The sequence below is a fragment of the Ovis canadensis genome, chromosome 10, assembly GCF_042477335.2.
Source record: "Ovis canadensis isolate MfBH-ARS-UI-01 breed Bighorn chromosome 10, ARS-UI_OviCan_v2, whole genome shotgun sequence".
NCBI classification, from domain to species: domain Eukaryota; kingdom Metazoa; phylum Chordata; class Mammalia; order Artiodactyla; family Bovidae; genus Ovis; species Ovis canadensis.
The window spans coordinates 38,930,232-38,950,211 of NC_091254.1; the positions used below are offsets into that span (position 1 = coordinate 38,930,232).

The 19,980-nt window shown below is 37.1% G+C and overlaps 2 protein-coding genes across 53 annotated transcripts in view; one reads left to right on the forward strand and one right to left on the reverse strand.

Moving 5' to 3' along the window:
* Positions 1-12,138, forward strand: part of SUPT20H (SPT20 homolog, SAGA complex component) — a 36,235-nt gene extending 24,097 nt beyond the window's left edge. For 16 of the 50 annotated variants that reach the window (XM_069601534.1, XM_069601539.1, XM_069601544.1 and 13 more), the window contains 6 exons: positions 618-687; positions 1,151-1,305; positions 3,421-3,476; positions 5,389-5,517; positions 9,331-9,436; positions 11,628-12,138. In XM_069601534.1, the coding sequence (XP_069457635.1) occupies positions 618-687; positions 1,151-1,305; positions 3,421-3,476; positions 5,389-5,517; positions 9,331-9,436; positions 11,628-11,728 (617 nt within the window). In that variant the 3' untranslated portion in view covers positions 11,729-12,138. Of the gene's footprint in view, positions 1-380; positions 688-1,150; positions 1,306-3,420; positions 3,477-5,388; positions 5,518-9,330; positions 9,437-10,769; positions 10,874-11,627 lie in introns of all 50 variants that reach the window. The other 34 variants (XM_069601507.1, XM_069601512.1, XM_069601515.1 and 31 more) reach the window with 3 other exon arrangements.
* Positions 12,050-19,925, reverse strand: EXOSC8 (exosome component 8). Of its 3 annotated transcripts, XM_069601551.1 has the most exons (11): positions 19,861-19,925; positions 18,536-18,572; positions 18,240-18,303; positions 17,180-17,253; positions 15,345-15,390; positions 14,529-14,634; positions 14,399-14,444; positions 13,547-13,643; positions 12,848-12,968; positions 12,534-12,640; positions 12,050-12,263 (listed from the first exon to the last, which is right to left on the reverse strand). In XM_069601551.1, the coding sequence occupies exons 1-11, from the start codon at positions 19,875-19,877 to the stop codon at positions 12,148-12,150; spliced, it is 831 nt and encodes a 276-aa protein (XP_069457652.1). In that variant the 5' UTR covers positions 19,878-19,925; the 3' UTR covers positions 12,050-12,147. The 3 variants fall into 3 exon arrangements, with proteins under 3 accessions (XP_069457652.1, XP_070148636.1, XP_070148637.1); XM_070292535.1 differs by lacking the exon at positions 17,180-17,253 and having other exon boundaries at positions 18,244-18,303; positions 19,861-19,905; XM_070292536.1 differs by lacking the exons at positions 17,180-17,253; positions 18,240-18,303 and having other exon boundaries at positions 19,861-19,894.
* Positions 19,926-19,980: the final 55 nt, after the last annotated feature.

A 19,980-nucleotide genomic window follows, 5' to 3' on the forward strand; every position in this document is an offset into this window, starting at 1 on the left:
TCTAAGTGATGTCCTAAATTAGTGAAATCGTAAATAACAAAAATTAATTTGAATTCCTTTTAAAGTTTTTAGGCCAAAGATAGCATGGTAGGAAACTAACTTTTAAATGGGTTTTGTGATAGAATACAAATGTATATTTTTACTGTTACTGTAATAGCATCTCTGATGGCATTTGTAGGTGATATACTGCATCCTTAATTGTAATTGAGTGTAGCAACACTCATGTATCATGTGTAGAAATTAACACTTGCAGTTAACTGCTTTAAAAAAAAAAAAACTGGAACAGACTGTCAGTGCTAAATAAGATTCCATTAACCTTATTTGAAAAAGGACTGGCCATTTATAACAAACTAGCAATTTTTATTTTTCTCAATGAGCAGGATCTGGAACTCCTAAGCCATCTACTCCTACACCAACCCCTTCATCGACCCCACACCCTCCTGATGCTCAGAGCTCAACTCCTATTACCCCTTCAGCTACCCCTACTCCCCAAGATTCAGGCTTCACCCCTCAGCCCACTTTGTTAACTCAGTTTGCTCAGCAGCAAAAGTCTCTGAGCCAGGCAATGCCTGTAACGACCATTCCTCTTTCCACCATGGTAACATCTATAACTACAGGAACCACAGCCACCCAGGTCATGGCAAACTCTGCTGGACTTAACTTCATCAATGTAGTGGGCTCTGTTTGGTAAGTTTGCATCAAAGCCCTGATTTTTTTTTTAAGATAATCTCAATCTAAAATTATTTGTGAAATTAAAAACAAATTGTATATTGTTGAAACTGAAAAAAAATGGTTTCTGCGTGACTAGAATTTATCTCAGCAAGTATGTTTGAATTTTAGATAGTAATACATCTATTATAGGCACTAAGGTGGTACTACTTACTGATTTCACATTGACAGCAGCTTAGATTTTTCCTGTTTATCCTTTGTTACCATCTTTTAATCCATTGATGAGTTCGTTACTCTACCAGATTATATTTTAAGCCTTGGTAGATATATAGTACTTAATTTTTGCCAACCTCCCTGTTGATATTTAAGACAGAAATATCTGTGTTTGTGAAGCAGTTTGTTTTTTAATCCAAGGATTTATGTAGCTGATTTTTCTTTTACAGCACTAGCCTGCCTAATGCTTTGTCTTATTCTCCTGCAGTGGAGCTCAAGCTTTGATGAGTGGTTCAAACCCTATGCTGGGCTGTAACACTGGTGCCATAACTCCTGCAGGAATAAACCTGAGTGGCCTTCTACCCTCAGGGGGTCTGCTACCAAATGCATTGCCGGGTGCAATGCAGACAGCCTCTCAAGCAGGTCAGAATATTGGAAATAATAGTCTCTAACAAAATTACACTCCATGCCTATGTTAAAATGTCAGTTAAGTGATAAACATTTAACATCCTTTTTTAATGAAATATTATGTTGAAAATATTTCCTTTCAAAAGCTTTTAAAATTCTGATATTTGAATTAAAAACCATCTGGCTATCAAATTCTCTGAAGAAACTTGGTAAGCCTGTAAGTCTCTGCAGATTTTATCTTTGACTTCCAAACATTATAAAAGTAACTTTGATGGTTACCAGTGTAGTCCTGCTCCAGGTAAAAGAACCATATTTTGAAAACATGTAAGCAAGAAAAGCAATATAGTATGACATTTAAAAGCCTCAGTTCTGAAGCCGGACTGCCTGGATTGAATCCTTGTTCAACTTACCATAACTGCATAATCATAGCAAAGTTACCTTTGGGCCTCATTTTCCTCATAACTAAAATAAGGATAATAACAATACTTTACCTCACAGTTGTGAAGATTAAATGAATAAATACAGATGAGGTGTTTATGCCTGAGACGTGATAAACACTCAGAAATAACTGCTGTCCCATCATTAGTAGTAGTTTATTGTGGTAGTTGTAGTAATGTAATTACATGTACTGGGAAAATGTTTTAACAACGTGTGCTACTTTTAAAGTTCTTTAAGAGAATGTATCGTAGAACAGTGTCATTTCTTACTCAGAAAAAAAAGATTAACAGAAAAACAAACTCAGCATAGTAAGAAAAACTTACTATGAGTTAGGAGAAACTTGCTATGAGTAGGGGAAAGGGACTCCAAAGAATATAATTTAAATATGTTTAATATATTGCTGTAGTTTTCTAATTCTAGCTGATATTCTTATTTTACTGTGTATAAGTATGCTTTAGTGGTAGGAGCCCTGGAAAATGGAATCAGTGTTAAATTTTCGATATTATATTTACTTGTAATCCTTCTAATTACTGGTAGCTCCAAATGCTTACTGTAGGGCCTGGAAGAAGTCACTTAATTGTTCCCCCTCAACCTCATTTCATCTGTTCTAAAGCCGGAGTAAAAGTAGCTAACTTAAGTTGCTATTTACAAGAAAATAAATGAAGTGATATGGAAGTGCCGTTAGTAAGCTATAAAGCATTACCCAGATGTCATCCACCCTTAAAGGGAGTTATCTCTTTTTTTTTTTTTTTTTAATGAGAATTCCTGGAGGGGCTATCCATATTGTCACATTTTTGTCTGATTACGCTTTTTCCATTTTTCAGACAAGCCTTTCATATTGTCCTTTGAGCATTATCTACCCTTTATCTTTTTTAAATACAATTACCTGCTTAGAGGACTAGTTACCTTTTAAACTAGAGTTCAAATTGGTATATTTACTGAGGAAGATATATACATACTTGAAGACTGCCAGCAGCAATCTGTAACACACAGTTCAAGCTAAGAATAGTTTTACACTTTTTAAGGTTTGTTTAAAAAAAAAAGATACGAGGAACAATAAGAGACAGAGTCTGTGGCCCACAAAGCCTACTGGAAAAGGTTGCCAACGCCTGCTTTAGGATTTGCTCTGTATTGTGTCACAAATTTGGGGGAATAAGTTCAGAATTAACAAAGCATTGTTTCATGACTATCAGCTTGATCCTTACACACAAAATTCGATGTTCATCAGCATTATTAATATTAGCATTTGCACTTTAAGAAATAGCACAAACCACACTGGTTCTCAGAGATGGGATTGTTATCACATACTGTTTAGCACTGAGAAATATAAGTAGATACCAATATGTGAAATGTATTTGCACAGTAGTGATGGTTTTATTATATCTGTAGTATCTGCATGCTGCTAGATTACTTTTCCAGCCAGTAGTTTCAGTAGTTACAAAGAAGTCTCAGTTTCTGAAATACAGAATATAAGGTACATCTTGTGCTTCACATGTTTGAATAAGATCTCATTATCAACAAATAGTGATGAAATTGGGGGGCCGGTTTTAAGAAAATTTTAAAGTATAGGAGATAAGCACATCTGTGCAGAGAGTACTTAAAATGTTGTATTTTTATATGCTAAAGTATAAAGTACCTCCAAGTATAATAAAGTTTTAATTTCCTGTTTTAACCATGAGTTTTATTTAATAGGTGTTCCATTTGGTTTAAAAAATACTTCAAGTCTCAGGCCCTTAAATCTACTCCAGGTAAACCTGAAACACTGCTTTTAATAGTTTTGTGGTTTTTTTTTTTTAAGTTTTTTATAGTGCTTTTTGTTTTTTAACCATGTATGTTTGCACATTTTAGCATTTGAAGTTCTGAGGTTGTTGAGAATCATCTAAAAGTATGATTAAGTGGATAAGCGGGAAAAAATTGGTACCCATGTACCACACTTCCATTGGCTCTGACAGCCCTGCCAAATTAAGAACTAGTTCCAGAGGGGAGAGTTCACAGCTGCCAAGAAGAATAACTTGCCTACAGTAGTAGCAGCAAATATACTTAGAAATTAATTGTTCTGTAACAGACTTTTTATGTATATACATAAGTATTGCTGTTTGCTTACAGTAGATTTTATATATGAATAGAAGCTTTTTAGATTAGATATGTGTGTTCTTTTCCTGAGGAGAATATGACTCAATAGCACAGTGCCAGGCAGGTGACTATTCAATCACTATTAAATAGTCATGCAGTAAATGTCCATTAGGTTACAGTTTGTGTCGAGTGATGAGACTTTTCTTATTCGTTTTCTCAGTATTAACATATATAAAGAGAAAAAGTAGGTAGAGAATATTTAGTACATGTTGTGAACTTACAGTATTCTGGGCTGTGCTTGGTCCTTTAAGGATTGCATTCAGTGTTAAGCCTAGTAGGTTGGAAATGGATGAGATTGTCTACACAGAATTGTTAGAAAAGGTAGACATGAAAATAAAGATTTGGAGACACAGAATGGCAGAGCTAGGGATTACTGGAAAATAATAATCACATCCATCCAACCTGATATTCAGAAATAATAAATTAGGAAACACATTAGAACTAAAACTTAACTTACTTCCTATACAGTATGCAGACAGTGTCAGTAGTTACATACGCATTGCAGAATAATCCAGTTATAATATGGACACATTGGGTTAGCTTGTTTAGCCCACTTTCCTGCATTTTGCTGTAGGAATTTCTGTAGGGATCAAGCTCAGTGTTAAGAGTAGTGGCATTCCTTAATAGCACTGATGATAAGGGCAGAAACCACCTTACAAATTATATTCTGCTACATTTTTATTATCTAACTACTTGAGAAGGAAACACTTGACCTGTGCTTTGTCCAGATTTACCTAACAATGAACTATGCTGAGTGTAGAGCTTTTGACCCTAGACACCTCTTTTTTGACTGTACAGATCTAAGAGTTTCTCACTTGGTATTTGCTTGGACTTTGCCCCAAAACTTCAAAGTGTTTTTAACTTAAACCCCTATAGAATAAAATGGAAAAACATTTGTTTTCTGATGCATTTGGAATGCATAGTTTTAGTGTTTAATGTGGAATTTTCTGGATGCTTCTTGTAAAAACGCTTTTTTATTATTAATTTAGATTCATGACAGAGCTTGTAATGTCTCCAAACTAAATATGCACATCTAATGCATTTTCTTTTCAGCTTTGGACTTCCTGGCTATGTTATACAAAAACCTCTGGATTTGGGCAAAGCTAGACCAGATTTAGGGAAATGAGCTTTTTTAACATATATTCCTCATTATCACTAGCTTTTTTTTTATACTTGCAAATGCGTTTAGTGCTGTTTTGTGTTGATGTATAAACAGTTAAGCAAAAGCAGTATGTTTATTTAGACAGATAAGTATTAACTTGAAGCAAAAAGATTTATGTTGGAGATTATGAATGTATTTGAAAGCCAGAGTAATAGCACTTGAAAATTGTGTTTAAAGAGATTGTCCCCCCCCACCTTTTTTTTAAAGAGCAGGGAGTTTGTTTTGTTTTCAGTTTTGTTGACTTCGTTTTCCTCATCCCTGGAAGAATACCTGATGCATAGGGAATGCCCCAGAAACATTTGTAGAATAAGGAAATTTAAATAATCTGAAATTGCCTAATTTTTTCTTGCTCAAATTCTTAATAGCTTCCAGGCGGCTCGCTCATTTTTAACACTCTGCAGCAACAGCAGCAGCAGCAGCTCTCCCAGTTTACACCGCAGCAGCCTCAGCCCCAGCAACCCACAACTTCTAGTCCTCAACAGCCTGGGGAGCAGGTATGTCCTTTCTACATCATAGCATTGTATCTTTTTTTGGTATATTCCAGGCCTATTTCAAGTGTTTTTAGACTGTTTGAACAAACTTTTCATATGCTGTCCTTTCTTTATTAACAGTAGTAGCTATCAATAATCAAGGCCTATTTCTAATTCTCACAACAGCCATACTGAACAGATGATGTCACTTCCATCTTGCATAGTCATAAGTAGATTCAAGTGACCAACTTGCTCACAACCATACAGAGAGTGGCAGAGCAGGGATTCAGGTCCAGGTCTTTCTGCCTCTATAGGCCATGTACTTTCTACCTCATCATCTTTCTGTTTTTAGTATTTTGTTTCCATTTGAATAGAGAAATTCTTTTTATTGTGAAGTTTAAAACAGGAAATAGACAAAAACAAATACTCTGTGTATTGCCAAAGAGAAATTGAATAAGAACTGCAGTAAAGTAGTAAAAGGAACTTTACTTTTAAAATGTTCAGGGTTTTCTGAACATTTGCTGCACTTTGGAATCATCTGGGAAGCTAAAAAAATACTGATTCCTGAGTCCCACCTCCAACATTTCCTTTCAGTTCAGTTCAGTTGCTCAGTCATGTCTGCCTCTTTGCAACCCCATGAACTGCAGCACGCCAGGCCTCCCTGTCTACCACCAACTGCCAGAGTCCACCCAAACCCATGTCCATTGTGTTGGAGATGCCATCCAGCCATCTCATCGTCTGTCGTCCCCTTCTCCTCTGGCCCTCAATCTTTCCCAGCATCAGGGTCTTTTCAAATGAGTCAGCTCTCTGCATCAGGTGGCCAAAGGATTGGAGCTTCAGCTTCAACATGAGTCCCTCCAGTGAACACCCAGGATTGATCTCCTTTAGGATGGACTATTGGATCTCCTTGCAGTCCAAGGGACTCTCAAGAGTCTTCTCCAACACCACAGTTCAAAAGCATCAATTATTCATCACTCAGCTTTCTTTATAGTCCAACTCTCACATCCATACATGACCACTGGAAAAACCGTAGCCTTGACTAGACGGACCTTTGTTGGTAAAGTGATGTCTCTGCTTTTGAATATGCTGTCTCGGTTGGTCATAACTTTCCTTCCAAGGAGTAAGCGTCTTTTAATTTCATGGCTGCAGTCACCATCTGCAGTGATTTTGGAGCCCAGAAAAATAAAGTCAACCACTGTTTCCACATCTATTTCCCATGAAGTGATGGGACCGGATGCCATGATCTTCATTTTCTGAATGTTGAGCTTTAAGCCAACTTTTTCACTCTCCTCTTTCACTTTCATCAAGAGACTTTTTAGTTCTTCAGTTTCTGCCATAAGGGTGGTGTCATCTGCATATCTGAGGTTATTGATATTTCTCCTGGCAATCTTGATTCCAGCTTGTGCTTCTTCCAGCCTAGCATTTCTCATGATGTACTCTGCATAGAAGTTAAATAAGCAGGGTGACAATATACAGCCTTGATGTACTCCTTTTCCTATTTGGAACCAGTCTGTTGTTCCATGTCCAGTTCTAACTGTTGCTTCCTGACCTGCACACAGGTTTCTCAAGAGGCAGGTCAGATTAACTCACTATTAAATATATGAAATGTTCACTATCAGTCCTTCTGCCAAAGATTGCCCAGTCAAGTCTTGGTTGGATAATGCTCATCCTCTATTAGATTTCTCAAGAATGGTGTACTTAAAACTATTTTTTGGACACATGTATATGTATGGCTGAGTCCCATTCCTGTTCACTTGAAAGTATCACAGCATTGTTCATTGGCTGTACCCCAATACAAAATAAAAAGTTCTTTTAAAAAAAAAGAGAACTAAGTCAAAAGAAGAAAAAAAAACTGGTTTTATTAACACATGAAGGATTATTTAGCTTGATAAAAAATTCGTGATTTGTACTTTTCTTTACAAAATTGTGGTAAAATACATGTAATACAAAATTCACCATCCTACCCATTTCTAAGTGTGCACTTTGCTAGTGTTATATTCTTATTGTTGTGCAACTAATCTCCAGAACTCTCTCATCTTGCAGAACTAAAACTGTATACCCATTAAGGAATTCCCTGTTTCCCCCTCCTCCTAGTGTACTTTTTGTTCCTGTGGGTTTGACTACTCCAGGCACCTCATATAGGTGAAATTTTACGACTGACCTATTTCATTTAGCATAATATCCAAAAGGTTCATCCATGTTGTAGTGTGTGTCTGAAGTTCCTTTCTAAGACTGAGTAGTATTTGCTTGATTTATATATCACATTGTTTATCCATTCATCCATTGGGGACATTTGGGTTGCTTCCACTTTTGATGGAAGTCTGAGTTACTTTTTTTTGTTAGTGAATTTTGCTTAGGGATGAAGTGTTAAGAACTCCTCTCCAGCTTCTCTGCCCAAAAGAATTTTTTATACTTTCCATTTTAAATCTATGATCCATTTTCAGTTAATTTTGTAGAAGGTATGAGACGTTGGTCCAGGTTCGTTTATGAGGGGAAACTGTTGGCCATTTGCTCCAGCACCATTTGTTATAAAAGCCATCCTTCTCAGTTGAATTACTTTTGGACCTTTGTCCAGAGATCATAGTAAATCTTAAAATCAAAGGGAAAATCCTCTTGTGTTCTTCTTTTTCAAAATTGTTTAGCTATTCTAGATCCTTTGCTTTTCCTTGTAAATTTTAGAATCACCTTGTCTATATCTACAAAAAAAACCTTGCTGGGATTTTTAAAGGAATTGAGTTTGAACCTATAGGTCATTTTGGAAAAGGTTTACCATGTTTATGTGAGTTTTCTAGTCCATGAATATGGTATGTCTCTAGGCTAAAATCAGCTAGTTTTCAGCATGCAAGTCCTGTTTGTGTATTATAGACTTACACCTAAGTTTTGTTTTTGTCCTTTATCCATTTGAGGGGGTAGGAATTGTTAATGGTACTGTTTTTCATTTTCTACCTGTTTATCACTAGTATGCACAATTGGTGTTGATCTCGTGTTCTGTGATCTTACTGACCTCACTTACTCTGGTTTTTTTTGTAGATTCCTTAGGGATTTTTGTTTTTTTTTCCTGTAATAGTCCTGCCGTTTGCAAATAAGAATGGGTTTTTTTCCTTTATAATCTATGTCTGTCTTTCCTTTTCTTGATCTAATGTGCTCACTAGAAACTGTAATATTGTGCTGCAAAGTGTTTTGAGCTTTTTAAAAAATGTTTTGATGAAGCTTTATAGAAGCAATATCAAAAAACAAGCAGCCCTATCGAAAAATGGGCAGACCTAAATAGACATATCTACAACGAAGACGTATAGATGACCAACAGGCACATGAAAAGATGCTCTCAACATTGCTAATGATTAGAGAAATGCAAATCAAAACCACAGTGAGGTAGCACTTTACATTGGTCAGAATGTTCTTCATCAAAAAGTCTACAAGTAATAAATGCTGGAGAGGGTACGGAGGAAAGGGAGCCTTTGTGCACTGTTGGTGGGAATGTAAATTGGTGCAGCCACTAAGGAGTTACTTTGCTGCACACCTGAAGCTAACACAGTATTGCAAATCAGCAATACCTCAAAAAAGATAGTTCTGATGCTTTCTAGATGCCTTAGTAATTATTAATACAGCATCAAATGACAAACCAATACAGAATCAATTCTGAAAATTAGGTTTCTTGCTTTTGAAATACTGGTTATTCTTGCTAATTCTAAATACCTTTGAAGGCTTTCCTTGTTACTCTTTTTATAAGACCTAGTCTAATGTTGATGTTTAATACAGGAAAAAATACCAATCCTTCACACCAACCCAAAATTGTTTTTTCTTTGTATACATGTCATTTTTTTTTTTTTAATTCAGGGTTCTGAACAAAGTTTGACCAGTCAAGAACAAGCCTTATCTGCTCAGCATGCTGCAGTTATTAACCTTGCCGGAGTAGGAAGCTTTATGCATTCACAGGCAGCTGGTTGGTATCTTCATAACTAAATAATGTTGAATTTGAATTTATTAAAAGTATCTCTTGGGATCTCACCACTGAAACTTTTTCCTTTTTGCAAGCAAAAACAAGAGAAAATTTCAGTTATATTTAATGTGTGAACTACTGATTGAGACACTGAGATATTTCTCATTATTTTGATAAAGTGCTTTGACCTAAGTATATTAATAGCAGTTGTTTACCTCATGCTAAATTTTGTTAGCAAGATTTTGTACAATTACGCATTTTAGTAGGATGCTTCCAAGCAGTTGACTCTAGTTTATCATGGTTATCTAGACTGCACTTTTCTAGATTGCAGTTTTTTGTCTCATTCTAGTAGCTTATAGTGCATGAATTAGGACTTAAGTAGCAAAGCTTAAGACAATTGTGTAAAAAAAAAAAGAGATATACTAAATGACTGCTCACTATTTCTAGTAATAAATGGTGAACCAAAGATTTATCTTTAGTGAAGATTATTTCAATTTAAGACAGCAGTTCTAAGTTCATATTTAATTAAAATCAGTAAGTCACATGTCTGTGGAAACTGAGATAATGTGTCAAGACTAATGAGTGAACTTGTGAATACTTTGAATTATCACTGGGCTTACTATGAATTCAGTACAATTTCCAGTGTCTGGAATAGCTACATAAGGTTCTAATTTAGAGCTAGTGAATTTCCAAATGGAAATTTATTATTAATAAGCCTTTACCCTACAAACTGTAAATATCCTAAAATAGCAGTAGTATAATTTTAATGGAAAGAACTTTAGCTCCAGACTTGCCACTAAATTATCTTGTAGTGAGTCCCTCAGACCATTGAGGCCTGCAGTTTCCTCATCTGTACAGAGTTAAACTTAACCCCTGATCCCACTCAGCTCTATAAGGTTCACCACCTTTGTTGCTAATAGTGCGGTCTGATAGTCATTGTACCGTCTTTTGGCATTTGTCTACCAGTTTTGTCCTTAACGGTAGTTTGGGTTTCTCCCACTCCATTTCCTACTTGACTGGTTGTCTTTTAAACATGGCATAGTCAGCATTTTGCTAGAAAGCCTACTCAGGGAAATGGCGCCGAGATGCAGGAAGAGAGAGGGCACAGTGCTCTGGCCACATGCTCTCCCCTCTTCATGTCCAGGAAGTCCTGCAGGCAGTGGTTCCCCTCAACTAACAGGATACTGTACTAAATTTATTCTGAAATGTCTGTGATTTGATACTTAAGATTAATCATACTGATACTTTTCTATTTCATTTTCTGTGTTGTCCTTTTCTAACCCTGGTAGCCTTCAAACTTTCTGACTGGCCTGCTTTCCCCTTCTCCTCTCTGTAGTGTTGTCTCAGCTTGGCTCTGCCGAGAACAGACCTGAGCAAAGCCTTCCTCAGCAGAGACTCCAGCTCTCCTCTGCCTTTCAACAGCAGCAGCAACAGATCCAAGTAATCCAGCAACTTCACTCTGCTTACATTTTTAAAGATACTTTGCTCCAAAAGTACTTCAAAATACCTTACTTCAGTTTTATGTTACTGTCTTTTGAGATTATACAGTAATTGGTAAATAATTTAGCAAATTTATTTAAAAATCCAACAACTTTAGCGAGTCAGCTTGGAGCACTGCATATATTTTGTACATTTAAGTCATATTCTCTGCCTAATTTAAAATCTTTCATGAAGTGCTGATGGCACATTAATATACATTTTTAGATTACTTTATATTTTGAAATAGTTGCAAGTGCCAATGGTTAACTTCTTAATACTATACTGCAGAAAAAGGCAAGTATACCAGTGTTCCTATTTGTAAATTGTCCTGTTTTAGAAAAGTGTTATTCCATTCTTAGGAAGTCAGAATAGTATACTTGACAATCTTTAATTTGCAGGGTGGTTTTATACTACTATAAATTATCATACAACACAATGGTAACTGAAGTTGCTGAGTTACTGCAATATAGACTGGCCAGGCAAAGTAACAGAGCTTCTTCTAAAGTTTAAAAAGCCCTGTCTTTAAAGCCCTCAGCAGGCTTCTGTACCACTGGTGCTGTTTGACTGTGCATTGTCTCGATGTGGTATAGTCCCTTTTTGTTATCTTGGTGCTCTCTCCCTTTCAGTTTTGTTGTTCTCATCACTCTGAGGAAAATCATCTTTCCATACCCACCTACGTTTAACCTAACTGGATTTTTTTTCCCTCTGGTTGCAGCAGTTACGATTCTTGCAGCATCAAATGGCTATGGCAGCAGCAGCAGCACAAACAGCTCAGCTACATCGTCATCGGCACACAGGCAGCCAGTCAAAAAGTAAAGTGAAGAGAGGCACACCAGCCACTCCAAAATTCTGAGTCTTGAATAGTTTTTCTCTCTTTTTAAAAAGTTACGAGCATTGAATCAAAAGGATTCGGAGTTTCTACTTCATTTGTTTTTTAAAATTTGTCAGTATTTTACATTGCTAGACATACAAACTTTATACAGAAGTTTGATTTTTAAATAAAAACAAATAATTTTTAAATAAAAACAGGGAGATGGTTTAACAAACCATTAGGGTTGGTTTGCCTAAGTCACTGTTTCTTAAAAATGGTTTCACTGTACATAATACAGAAGTGACCTGAGAAATACTAGAAACATCTTTCAAAAGAATGTAGTTTGGTATTTATTTAGTATAAAAGGTTTGTGCACAGTATAACAAATACAGTTTTTACAAATCTGTTTTGAAAATGTGGTTGCTTATTTGGGTTTCATACTCTTAAATACTTCATCCATCAGTTTTTTTACTTCTTTGTGTCTTGTAACTGCTCGGCTCATACAGTCTTGAAGTTTAGCTCCAGTCAGTCCACTTCCACCTGAAAAATTGTGCCAACACTTACTCTTATATGACCTACATCATGTCAAGTTATAAAACAAAATTTGAATAATATAAACCAGTGATATGGTCTCAAGATTTGTAGGTATGTGTTAACAAGACCTCCTGAAGTTTAAGAACCACTGACATATAAGATGCAAGGCATCTTAAGTAAATAAAACCTCCCACATTCCATTTGGCCCTCCCTAATGTAAAGAAGCTCTGAGTTTTCATCTACATGCTCAGTACTGAGACGGAGGAAAGTGCGTGCCTGGTTTGTGAAGACAACAGAGCTTGCCTTCCTCGTCCATTACAACTGTTAGGGTTCCCGTTGCCAGATGTTCCTCCTCTTCAGTGGGATCAACTATAAGCAGAGTGCTATTTGAAAAATAAAAAGGCATACATTATCAACCCATGAGACACATTTTATTTTAGAAAAGTAAATTAAACTTACTACCTGCATTTTAGCTTAGGTGGGCGCTAGACAGAACCAGTAGAAACCAGAAAAGCTAGTAGCAAACTGAAAATTCTACTTGTAAGAATCTTTGCCCTTCAGTTAAATACACAACCTTTTGATTAACTTACTCATCAAACACAGCAAAGGAAGTTGCAACTGGATGAGTTCTAATATTCAAATAACTTTTCTTCTTTAAATTAACTTCTGCTAAAGCAGTTTCTTCATTTATAGTAACTTCAGGCAACTGGACTACAAAAAGGCAAATATGTAAAGTCAGTTTCTCACTCCAGTTAAACAGGGCATTCTATGCTTGGTTAATTTACTTTTCCCTCTGTTTAAACTTGTCCAGAAGTATTTTTTTGTTTTAAACTTTATTTTGTATTGGGGTATAGGAGGGCATGGCAACCCTCTCCAGTATTCTTGCCTGGAGAATCCCAGAAGAGCCTGGTGGGCTGCACAGAGTCAGACATGACTGAAGAGACTTAGCACTCATGCACACATAGCCAGTTAACAAACAATGTTGGCACAGTTTCAGGTGAAAGGGAAGGGACTCAGCCATACATACACATGTATCCATTCTCCCCCAAGTCCCCTTCCCAGCCAGACTTCCACATTAACACTAAGCAGAGTTCCATATGCTGTACAGTAGCAGAAGTATTACTTAAAAAAAACAGAACAATTAAAGCAAATATGGTGGATATAAACATTGTTTTTCTTTAATTTAGAAACGTGGATAGGTAAATCCTCACAAAAACCTTTAGAAAATTTTACCAAAACGGAACACTAGCATGTAAGTAGGAATATTCCCTTTTATTAAAGTTGCTTACCATTTTTTAAAGCTGCTAACAGAGCAAAGGTACAAGCATCCAAAATGTTTCCATCGTGGTTGAGGCAAATGAGATCACAGTACAAAACCCAAGCAAGCTAAAACAGAGTTGACAAAGAAAGCTTTCTGATGGGTATAAAGTGGTATTTGTTTCTACTCACAAACCACATCCTTGGTTAAACAATCAACTTTTGAGGCAAAAACTTGAGAAAAAATTCACCTTTATAAAGTAAAAAACTGAGCAAGTTGGGTAAAAGCTGGCTTCTAAAAGTTTGGTAAAAGCTGACACGTAAACATCTCCATTTCCCCTCAAGGGAGCTACAGATGTAGGAGGAATTTCCATTCTTACTGCTAAGTTAGCAGATGAGAGAATTGCTTCTGAAAAGCCCAAATGAGACTCAAGATGTATTTTACCACAGAAACCTTAATACATGAAATTTTTAGGTCTTACACTGCTTAATAAATCAATATAATCAAACATGAAAAGCCTCTAGGTACTTGTCAATGTAGTTCAAAGTTTTCAAACAGACTTGAAATTTATAATGTGGATTCACCTTAAACACATTAGCTGATCAGATACTAACTTTCTGCTGGAAAAAAATTTTAAATGACTGCATTATTAGTTGCAAAAAGATTACATCAGCTTAAAAGAAGATATAATCAAAATTTACTGGGTTTTTTTGGTGAACTACAGTTTATCTAGATAGTTACAGAGTAGGAGTGATTTTTTTTTTTCAACTCCATCTAGAAACAAGATATCTGTATTTAAGCCTAGTGTGTTTTTTAAATTTTCCCCACCCCAAAAAACACTTCAGAATTAATAAAAACTCACAGCTTCTTTACTCCCTCTTACCTTTCCTGAAGAGATGCATAAGTCTTCTTTCTGAATTATCTGTGAACTTGATTTAAAGACAGAGCACAGTAAACAAATGTTCAAAAACTCTAAAATGAATGACAGTCAGACTTCATCATGATAATCTTACTTCTCAATGACATCTGCGATGAACTGGCTGGCCACCTGGGCCTCTTCTCCAGGAGGGCCAGACCGAAATCTCCACGAACACAGAGGTGACAGGTCCACGTTAGGAACTGAAAGAAACACTGCAGCTGTGAACCAGATTTCACCTTTGGCTTAGTTTTAAAGGCGTTATCCACTACAAAGGCAAGTGGAAAGCATTCTATAACACATCAATTACATTCTTTTCCATTTTTCGTGAAAATCTTAGGCTTAGATAAAATTTTATATTTTCTGACTTTCTTTGCACAAAAATAATACAGCACTACACAGCACCCCAAGCATTTAAGACTTCCTTCAATTGTAAATTATTCACAAAAGTTTTTAGGTTTCTTTCAAAGTACCCCAATCTGTAACAGTATATAGCCTCACTAATCATACCAGCTGTTCTGCATTTTTAAAATGTTGGTTCCCACTGTAAAGAAAGGATGGTCCAAATTAAGAAAAAGAAAATCATAGTGGTATAAAGGAAGTGTTTATGGAAATAGAAGTTTGCAATTACAGCCCTTTGCCTAAGAGTCAAAGGCTGATGGTTGATGACACCTGTATAAACTGGTCAAAGAAGTATGACAAAGGTATTTAAAAAATTCTGTACCTTGCTGTTATACTATCTTCTTTTAACAATTTTAATATTTAACAGGATTATTTAACTTAATTTACACTATCTTCTAACATACATCAAACTTTTCAGAACTGTCTGAAGCTTCTGAGTAATTTTCAATTCACCCACTAAGATTTAACTATAATATTATTTATTAAAAAATTACAAAACCGTTTAACTTACCAACATATCCTTTATCAGGGGCATCTGTTGGTGGTGCTCCAAATTCCTAGAAGCATACAAACGTTTCCTATGAAAGAAGCTACTAGAGAATTGTGAAGGCAGCAATCAGTCAAGGAAGGCTCTACCAAAGACCATCTTAGCTAGTTAGCAACATGAGCATCCACTGTGCCTGGGAAGGTGGGTCAGGGGCTCTGGAGACATCAGCACCACTCGCACTAGCTCTGCAAGGCAAGAAGGCAGTATGGCAAAGCTGACTAGTGCACCTCTGCAAAATGACCGGAGGTTCTTAAAAGTTCTGCCCCACCTCTCTTCTCCTTACTCAGTAGCCAAGAATCTGAATTTAAACCCCAACCTCGAGACAATATTAAGCCCCTAAACTGGCAAGTCTTATGAAATGTCACCCCATTTATTGAGGAAGAATCTCAACTTAGACTAACTCAGAGCTCAGTGTAGTCAAAGCAGAGACTTTGGAGTCAGCTTATACTCAAGTATTTGGAGAGAAAAATTTCCAGTGACTCTTCAGAGGATTCAGTGCAGTTAGTTGCTCAGTCGTGTCTGACTCTGCGACCCCACGAACTGCAGCATGCCAGGCCTCCCTGTCCATCACCAACTCCCAGAGTTTACCCAAACTGATGTCCATCAAGTTGGTGATGCCATCCAGCCATCTCATCCCCTGTCGTCCCCTTCTCCTCTTCCTGCCCCTAATCCCTCCCAGCATCACGGTCTTTTCCAATAAGTCAACTCTCAACTCTTCACTTGAGGTGGCCAAAGTATTGGGAGTTTCAGCTTCAGCATCAGTCCTTCCAGTGAATACCCAGGACTAATCTCCTTTAGGATGGACTGGGTGGATCTCCTTGCAGTCCAAGGGACTCTCAAGAGTCTTCTCCAACACCACAGTTTAAAAGCATCAGTTCTTCAGCTCTCAGCTTTCTTCACAGTCTAACTCACATCCATACGTGACCACTGGAAAAACCATAGCTTTGACTAGACAGACCTTTGTTGGCAAAGTAATGTCTCTGCTTTTTTAATATGCTATTTAGGTTTGTCATAACTTTCCTTCCAAGGAGTAAGTGTCTTCTAATTTCATGGCTGCAATCACCATCTGCAGTGATTTTGGAGACCCAAAAAATTAAGTCTGACACTGTTTCTACTGTTTCCCCATCTAGTTCCCATGAAGTGATGGGGCCAGATGCCATGATCTTTGTTTTCTGAATGTTGAGCTTTAAGCCAACTTTTTCACTCTCCTCTTTCACTTTCATCAAGAGGCTTTTTAGTTCCTCTCCACTTTCTGCCGTAAGGGTGGTGTCATCTGCATATCTGAGGTTACTGATATTTCTCCTGGCAATCATGATTCCAGCTTGTGCTTCTTCCAGCCCAGCGTTTCTCATGATTAAACTGGGCAATTCTGAAAGTACCCAACATAAGGTGCTAGAAACAGCAAGTACTCAGTAAACGGTAGCTATTACTCCCTCAAACTTTTGAGCAATTTTCTACACATTTGCACAGATTAAATGCCATCACTGGATAAAAATATGTCACCAAAAATACCTTAAAATTTCTCAAATTACAGCCAAATTCTTTAAAAATTAAAGGCAGTGAGGATTTTTTAAAAAATTGTTTCAGCAGATTTGCAAATGTTCACAAATTATAATTAAGTCATTAAACTTGGGTTGTATTATCTAAAACTCAAAGGTTAAAACTTGGGAAATGAAAACAAATACTAAAACACCTGACTGCCCAATCAACAGTAGAATTATAGATGTATATTATAATCTACTAAGTATATGAAGCTAACTTAGTAACTCAAATCTTGGTAGTAAGTATATTAAACCTACCGCTTTAATTCCACAAATTACTGTAGTATTTCCAAGCTTCACTAAAGAAGAACCATCTGCGGTACCAATCGAACCTGAAAAGTATTTTTTTTAAATGAAAATGTTTTCTTATTTTATGTATGATTTTTATCTCTAAATATCTAAGATGTCCGTGAAAATTTACTCCTTGCTTGAGTCTTGGTAAAATTACAGTTGACCCTTAAACAACATGGGCTTGAACTATACCGGTCCACTTATACAAAGATTATTTTCAATACATACTTCCACAGTACTATGTGATCCACAGTTGGTTGAATCTAAGGATGCTGAACCTTGGATATGGAGTGCCAATCCATAACGGTAAGATTATACTTGGATTTTCAACTCTGTGAAGGTCAGTGCTCCTAACCCCCTCACTGTTCAAGGGTCAACCGAATTGTTTTAGGAATTATTCATTTTCTTGATTTTGAGTGAATCACTTGTCATTTAATCACAGGGCTGTTATAAAAATTAAAATCTCTTGACAAAAATCACTGTAATCCCTTAGACCTGGTAGAATTTGTCTAAAACACCGTTTAAATGGCTCAGAGGCTAAAACCTGGGAATGTCATATGGGTAAAATTGGAAAATTCCATGTTTGCAACAGAAGATTTAATAATGTAAGATATAGAAGGAAACCAAACCTTACAACTTTTGAAGGGGGAAAACACTTCAGAGTTACTTTAAAATTTAATATGAACATAAAAACTGAAAGGATGTGCTTAGCTGCTCAGTCGTATGTGACTCTTTTGTGACCCCATGAACTGTAGCCTGCCAGGTTCCTCTATGGGATTTTCCAGGCAAGAATACTGGAGTGGGTTGCTATTTCCTTCCCCTGGAGATCTTCCCCACCCAAGGATCAAACCTGTCTCCTGCATTGCAGGTAGATTCTTTATGCACCGAGACATTTGGGAAGCCCACTAATGAGAGGAGAGTGAGTTAAAAAAAACTCTACAAATAAAAAGTTGCTATTAAGAAAAAAAATTCTATTTTCAGAACTGAAGCAACTTCAACATTCTTTTAGAACTCAAAGTACTCTCACCTACGTTGACAGTTGTGGTTCTGAATTCACCAAGTTCTCTTCCATCAGGACGGCAATTCTCTTTCTAAGTAAATATATGAAAGTAGATTACAGCTACATGTGTATCTTACACAGACCAGGGAAAACACACTGAACCTCATTAATTCAAATAAATTAATGTGTATTACTTTAAAATTGTCTTTTAAAAACTGCAGTATACTTAGAACATTAGGTGAATAACATGATTAATACTTGTATTTATGAAAAAAGCATATGATACCATTATCAAAGGGCATCACATAATCACCTTTACTTACCAGAAATCTCCTGTAATACTCCAGAGGTTCCACAGTTCTGAAAGACATGAGAAAAATGAGATAAATTATAAATCAATATAAATCCAGAAACACAACAATCTTAATAGTGGGGTGATGGAGCAGAAATCTCCAAAATTTGTAACTAAGTTTCTGTTATGAATTCTAGTTTATGTTGCCACATGTTGCTAATTATAAAAAGTAGCTACTTTTGCAATAACAATCACACCCGAAGACTGATTTTAATTCTGCTTTAAACAAGCATAAGGATCGAGACCAAAACCCTAGGCCTCTTAAGAGAATGAATCCAGGTGTGCATCACTCATACTTTGAAGCAGGAATACTTCGTTAGTAGGAAAAAAAAAAATTACGCATTTATTTTCACTACCCCGACTTAAATTTAGCATATTCTTCGATTACGAGCATAGGCAATAAACCACTATAATATTAGCCGTACCTGCGACTTTAACAACCACAGATTAAGATGTTTTCGTTTTTACTTTATAGTTGCCTAAGGTCGGTAAAGCGTATGCCCGCAATGCGGGAGACCCAGGTTCGATTCCTGGGTCGGGAAGATCCCCTGGAGAAGGAAATGGCAATCCACTCCAGCGCTCTTGCCTGGAAAATCCCATGGATGGAGGAGCCTGATAGGCTACAGTCCATGGGACCCGCAAAGAGTCGGACACGACTGAGCGACCTGACTTTATGGTAAGTGTAAGACGTATCGTTACTTCGAATTTCAGGAGTTACTTTAGACTTCCCACTAGGCCTTATCTAAGAAAGTTAATTTCAAAAGAGATATTTCACTGTGTCAAAAACCCGGAGTTTATACAAATACATGGTCGTTTCAATATAACTGGTTTCCTTTGGAATCCTATTTATTGCATCCATTTAAAACTAGACTCAGAACGAAAAGCTACAGCCTTCCCCAGAGAGCAGCACCGAAAACGCTTAAGGAAAACCTTTCTAACGAGGCAGAATGCTTTTACACATAAACTACTGGGCAGAGAAAGCAGGGCGCCCTGAGGTTTTGAAGCAACGCTTTTTACAAGATTACAAGTGTCTCTCCTGGGCAGCAAAGTCCACCACACACAAAGCCTAGCGCTCGCGGCGGGTACCGGCTCAACACAGTACTTCCTATCACTGGGGAGAAGATGCGCCCTTTCCCTTCACTACGACCACCTTCAGTTCTCCCGCCCAACGTCTCCTTCTGCGGTGGAAACAAATGGGAACCAGGTGGGGTGGCCTCCCGATGAGAAAATCCCAAGGGTAGAGTAGCCGCCGACCGCCAGGCTACAAACTCGCGCCCGCCAGCCTACCGCACTCACTTGAACCCAGCCGCCATCTTCCGCCCGCGGATCTGCGCCTGCGCCCGCGCCCGCGCCTGCGTATCACCGCCCCTCCGGCCCGCGCTGCTGTTTCGCTTCAGCACTTTCAACACTGATTCT